This window comes from Esox lucius, chromosome 6 (genome assembly GCF_011004845.1).
Source record: "Esox lucius isolate fEsoLuc1 chromosome 6, fEsoLuc1.pri, whole genome shotgun sequence".
In the NCBI taxonomy this organism is placed as follows: Eukaryota; Metazoa; Chordata; class Actinopteri; order Esociformes; family Esocidae; genus Esox; species Esox lucius.
The window spans coordinates 2415712-2421711 of record NC_047574.1 but is presented as its reverse complement, the minus strand read 5'-3'; the positions used below and the strand labels follow the sequence as shown (position 1 = coordinate 2421711).

The window sequence follows — 6000 nt, the reverse complement described above, 5'->3', positions numbered from 1 at the left end:
GTTTTAGAATCATTCAGGGTACAAACACTGAGATATGCTCCGTTATTGACAGAAATCAGTCTTCTGCTTTATAAAACAGAAAGCTGCCTCGAGGAAATCTGTTACAAAACACTTGAGAATTATACATATATACTGTAGCAATAAAACCTCTGAAACATATAGGAGAACATGACTAAAGAAGTTTACACTTGCTTTTTTACATTATTATTAGAATTAACAAAATATAGTTTCATCTCTCTCCCCGCCCTGTAAGAAGGGGAATCTAATAAAGGCCAAAATATCTCTAGAATGTCTGTTAAGCACAACACTTGGACAGTATAACTCAATGCACTGTTACTAACGGAGACCGGAGACCTAAGCATGCTAATTGTCACTTTACAAAATAAGTACAATAATTTAAATATACAAAGGCATGAGTATAGTACAAACTAAAGGTCAGCACTGTTAGACAGGTAAACTGAACCGGTTCTAGGAATATCCACTTGGTTAAGTCCATTTGTAGCAGGCACATTAGATGGCTTAGTTTGAGGCTGCTACAGAACTGCACTCCATGGCCCCCCCTTCCTTCCTCCATCTCTCTCTCTCTCCCCCCCCCTGGTCATGCCCCCCCCACCCACCCTAATACTAATTAAATAAAGTTTCATCTTTATGACGTAAGGCTTCCCGTCCGTTAGGAACAAAAATACTTTTACATAGATAGTAGCTTTTTGTAGAAAGTCTGCTTGTCCATGAAACGTTTCGCATTCTCTCCAAGTGCTGGTTTTAAAATAACTACAAACAAACAAAAAAAGACAAACGTTATTGAACAAAAAATAAAAATGAAAGGCCAAATGTCTGCATCTCAGATTAACAGCACTGCCCCCGCCCCCCCAGCCAGTCCACTGACGTGGTTACAGTCTGGCGACGGCACGCAGCGAGCAGCAGGGGTCAGCGTCTGATGAACGGCCCTTTGAGCGTCTGCTTGGACATGGGTCCGCTGTTGGTCATGTAGCCGTGGTGACCGGCCGGGGAATACATCATGTTGCCGTGCGGCCCGGTCTGCATGGCCTGCTGGGGGTATGGCTGCGTTCCCATCATGCCCATCTGCATAGAGGCGTACTGGGCGCCAGGCGACTGGTTAATGTAGGCGGCCATCTGATGGCTTGCCATCTGGTTGCCGTGGTAACCGCTGCCGGCCATCATGGCCGCGCCCTGGGAGGCGACGCGGTAGCCGTTCATGGCGTGGTTGATGGCGGCCGCTGGCATGTTCATGGAGTTGACGCTGACGGCGTGGTTGTAGGGGTTGCCAGGCGCCGGCATGATGTTTACCGCGCCCATGCCCCGGGGCATGGCCGACAGCGTCCGGGATGAAGGGGCCTGCATGGCGACAGTCTGGGGGGCCCCGCGGGCGTGGCTGTACATCTGCTGCTGGTGGTGGGGGTGTGAGGCAAGGCTGGGGGCTGCTGACTTGGAACGCATGGAGATGTGTGTGGGGCCCTTGGGGCCCCCGGAGACCATCTGAGCCTGCAGAGTCCTCTGCGAGGGGGGGATGTTGGTGAGGCCCATGGCGTTGCGCTGCAGCATCATCTGAGGGGAGTTGAGGGGGTGGGAGGAGGGCGGAGGCGGGGTCATAGTGGCCTGTACCTGGGGGGCCCCGTGGTGAGGGGGGCCACCGTGGGAGTGGGCGGAGTGAGGTGACTGGGACAGAGACACCAGGCCTGAGTGCTGGGAGTGTGACGACAGGGAGGCACTGTTTGCATAGGACGTGACTGGGTGGGAGTGGGCGTGGCTGTGGGCGTGGCTGAACGGCAGGGTGTTGGTCAGCTGCTGCAGCTTGGCCAGGCTGAAGGTGGCCGTGGGCTGGGAGTAATGGCCGCCGCTGTAGCCCTCCTGGCTCATCCGGTCGTAGATGCTGCTCAGGTTGGGGCTGGCCGCCTCGGGAATGTCGGCCAGCTGCATGGGTGCGGTGAAGTTGGTGAGCATGCCGCAATGGGACAGCGCCTGCTGCTGGGCGTGGCCATGCTGGCTGTGCTGGACGTGGTGGCCCAGCTGGCCGTGCTGGACGTGGTGGCTGTGGTGGGCGGCGTGCACCTGGCTGTGCGTGGTGTGCGGGTGGGCGTTGTGCGGCTGCGTCAGCTGCCCGTGTTGAGTGAGCGGGGCGGCGTGCGGTTGGACGTGCTGGGGATGTTGGCCGTGGGGGGTGATCGGGTGTCTGGTGTGGCCGTGGGGGTTGTGCGTGACAGCGTGGCCGTGCTGAACCCTCTGGCTGTGCTGGCTGTTGCTCGGCGGCCGCTCCGCCCCAACACAGCCCTGCGGCGACTTGACGTTGCAGTGCTGCGGGGAACTCAGGCTGTTCTGCGGGATCATGCCACAGCCCACAGGGTTCACGGCACAGCTGCTCTGGGCCAGGCCACTGGGGGGGAGCGGGCCGTAGGAGCAGCTGTTCTGGGACGGGCCCCCGGGTCCAACCGGACCTCCAGCCCCACCGCAGATGCTGCCGCCCAGCGTGGAGTCGTAGGAGCTGGGGTTCTCGTAGTTCTCTGTCGTGCTCTCGATGGAGCCCAGGTCGCTAAAGCCACTGTCCACCACCTGCTGGGAGGAGTGGTCAGACACTGACGGCACATCCATCATGGGGCTGGTCTCCATGTTGTGGAGGGAGGACGGGAGGGAGATGGAGGCCCCTCCGCCGGAGCCCTGGTCAGGGCTGATCTGGGCGAAGCCTCCGCTACCCCCACCCCCCACACTACCAGTGCCCCCTTCCAGGACGGACACAGCCGGGCTGCCCGCGGAGCGGACAGACTGGCTCGGGTGGGAGTGGGCCGAGGACAGGGGACTGCTGTGGTCTGACCGGGGGCATCCCTCATCCAGGGAGGTCAGGGTGTGCGGGGGGCTCCGGAGAGCCACCTGGTGGCTGTAGGCATGCAGGCTCTGGCACGCATCCTGGGGCTCCGCATCCACGCAATCTTGCTGGAACATGGAGCTGCAGCTGCCCCTCGGCGTCTCTGGGTCGCACTCCGTCTCCTGGGTCAGGCTCTGCACTGCCTGGGCAGTCTCCTGATCCACCTCACGACACACTGTGGGATCTGGATCCTCTTCTCTCTCCTCTTCCTCCTCCTCCTCCTCCTCCTCCTCCTCCCTCAACATGGCAGCAGGTATCAGCGCTCCAAGCCTGTCTCTGTCTCTCTGCTGGGCCTGAACGCTGCTCCCCTCAGAGTCGGAGTCAGAGTCAATGGGTTGGTCTGAGGGCACTGGGACCGGTTTTGGTCCCTGTTCCTGAAGACTGTCTCTTCTCTCTGGCCCAGTCCTGGTATCTTCCAGGTTCCTATAGGTTGTCCCGACAGGCTCCTCCTCCTGAGGTCGTGCAAGATCCTTATTGTCTTGGTGGTTTGGGTGTAAAAAAGCTGGGGTGTTGTAGGACTCTTCTGGAGGCTCTTCACAAGGCTCAGAATCCTGCCGTTTATCCTGGTCGTTCTCTACCACCGACGTCGACTCAACGTGACTCTCATCTTCATCGTCGGCATCCAGGTGAGTGGCCTCTTCGTCGTCTTCCTCATTCTCAGCTGATTGTTCAGTGATGTGCTGTAATTCTTTGGACAAAGGAGGAGATGGAGAGGGGGTGTCCTCCAGGTCATCCTCCGCTTGCTCTGGGGCGTCCTGGCTGTCGTTGTCACGACTCGGGGAGCCAACAGGAGAACAGACAGTTGAGCAGATAGGGGAGCTAGCTCTAGAGACCATTGGGGAGGCTAGCGGAGAACAGGCTAGAGGAGATGAGGCTAGCGGAGAAGATAACAGGGAACCCTCAGGGGAGCTCTGTTTACTGGCATTTGCTTTTTCCATGGGAATGTGGAGCTCTGAAGTTGGCCGTTTGTCCATCTCCATGGCCCGAATAGACAAGTCTCTGCCAGGCTCTGACCCCTCTTCTGTAATGGTGGAGACCTGGTCCTCTGCCTCCACCTTGGGCTCTTCAGCCCGGATGTGATGCTCTTCTGCCTGGATCTGGTGCTCTTCTGCCTCCAATGGCGTCTCGGGGGGAGTGTATAGGTTAAGCTTGAAGCCCATCTTTCTTTCCTTCTTCAGGCGCCATTTCGGAGGGCCTCGCTTCACTCCTTTGGGCCAGCCCTTCTTCCGTTTCATCAGTCGAGGCCTGCCTGGTTTCTTGGCCACCATGCCGCCTACTAGGAAGACAAAATATCGTCAGTTATTTGAACCAATTGGTGTGATGTCATTTTCACATGCTGTAAAACATCTGAAGGATTAGGTCACCTTCTCTCCATGATTCTCGATCGATGTTCTTCTCCAACCGCGGACGACCTCTGCGTCTCTTTACTGGTATCCTCAGCACCTCGTCCTGCTCATCCATCTCCCCCACCCTGCAGGTCCGCTCTAGCAGTGGCATGGGCCTCTCCACCTCAGAGTGGTCGAACGGCTCATCCAGAACCTCTGTCGTCTCTGAAATGGTCTCTGTGGTGACACTGCTATTTACCCTTTTCCTCTTGCGACCCCTTTTCAGCACAACAGCTCGTTCCGCTTTCTCTCTCTGGAGCATAAACAAACACAGGCAAACTTTAAACAACCGTTTCTCTCCAAATTCAGGCCCGGCTTCCCTGACACAAAAATAACTTTCGTTCTGCACAATTCTCACTGGGACACATAACACAAGGCCGTCTTTCTGAATGGGAAAGGTTCAAACCGAGCAAGTGAGCCTTGACCGTTGGGCGGCTCCTTTCCACAGATGGAGGCTGCTTTGGTTAGAGAACCACACAATGAGACAGGCAGAGGAAACTCACGCCATATTCTAAATATGCTCCAATATACAGACTGAAAAGATAAGTCATAGTGATCAAAACCACAGGCGACTATGAAACCGATTCTGTTACAAACTCACGAATTAACTGCAGCAATCATTAGCGGGCTTATCTGGTGATCCATTTTACTTTGAAATAGAGTGCCCTAACTTCTAAACTATAACTGGTTGTAATAACATAGTCACCACAAGGGGGCAGTCACCTATAGGCAAGACAACACAGCTGTCGAAGCAACCGTGGAGAGGTTTAAATTAGCCATGACCACTGATGGCTTAGTCTGCCCGCCTGCTGCCCAACAGTCTCCACAGAAATACAGATATCAAAACCATTTATTTTCTATGCTGTAAAGGACCCAGTGAACCTTTCACTGAAGTCAAGAACATTTACCACATCCCTCAATCTTACTTGGTCAAAAAACTCATTTTCAAGTGACAGTGTATGACGGCGAAGAGAAATGAATTCACATCATATTAAACGGAATGATTTCCCCTCCTTCTAAACACAACCACCAGCCAATCCCAGTGGGTGACAGCAACCAGCTGACCCCGCTAACGGAAAACATGTCGAATGGCAACTTTCACCTTTCTCTTGACCCCGAGCGTGGTGTGGGCCTTCGTCAAGACGGGCGGCGACCCATCGGAGTCGTCCTCATCCTCGCTACGCTCATCGGAGTGGCGAAAGCCTCGGTCTGTGGCGGCAGAGGGTGGGCGGGGCTCATGGGTCCGGTGGGGGTTCTTACTGTAAACCTTAGTGGGAGGTCGAGGGTGGAGTCGGCTGTTTATCAGGCAGGACACGTCACTCTCCTCCTCCCAGCATCTACTGGCCTGCTCCTTTAGCCGTTCAGCCTTGAATGAAACAGTCAGACAAATAACAAATAACAGGCAGGCAGGCAGGCAGCTCCACTTCCTACTGAGTAGGCTAATGGGGAAGCAGAGACAGACACACTGACACCCACGATTTGAATTAACATCATGACAAATGAATCACCACAGGTTGTCATGATAACCAGACTAGGCTGCCTCTTCTTGATGATTGGATGTTTATGAGTGTGTTTGGTGTGTGTGTGTATGTGTGTGTGTGTGTGTGTGTGTGTGTGTGTGTGTGTGCGCCCGTGTGTGTGCATTCGCTGCAAAGCAATTCCATGAGACCGCATTTCAGGGAATATTTTGAAATCTTAATAATGTAGTGAAATTATTTGGGGCCATTTTGCTCCAGA

General features: G+C 54.9%; 1 protein-coding gene across 7 annotated transcripts in view; it reads right to left on the bottom strand.

Annotated features, from left to right (window-relative positions):
* Positions 1-620: 620 nt before the first annotated feature.
* Positions 621-6000, bottom strand: part of kat6b (K(lysine) acetyltransferase 6B) — a 33381-nt gene continuing 28001 nt past the window's right edge. For 5 of the 7 annotated variants that reach the window (XM_010902969.5, XM_010902973.5, XM_010902975.5 and 2 more), the window contains exons 15-17: positions 5366-5629; positions 4243-4516; positions 621-4154 (exon numbers count right to left, since the gene is read on the bottom strand). In XM_010902969.5, the coding sequence (XP_010901271.2) occupies positions 928-4154; positions 4243-4516; positions 5366-5629 (3765 nt within the window). In that variant the 3' untranslated portion in view covers positions 621-927. The remainder of the gene's footprint in view (positions 4155-4242; positions 4517-5365; positions 5630-6000) is intronic. The other 2 variants (XM_010902974.5, XM_010902972.5) reach the window with 2 other exon arrangements.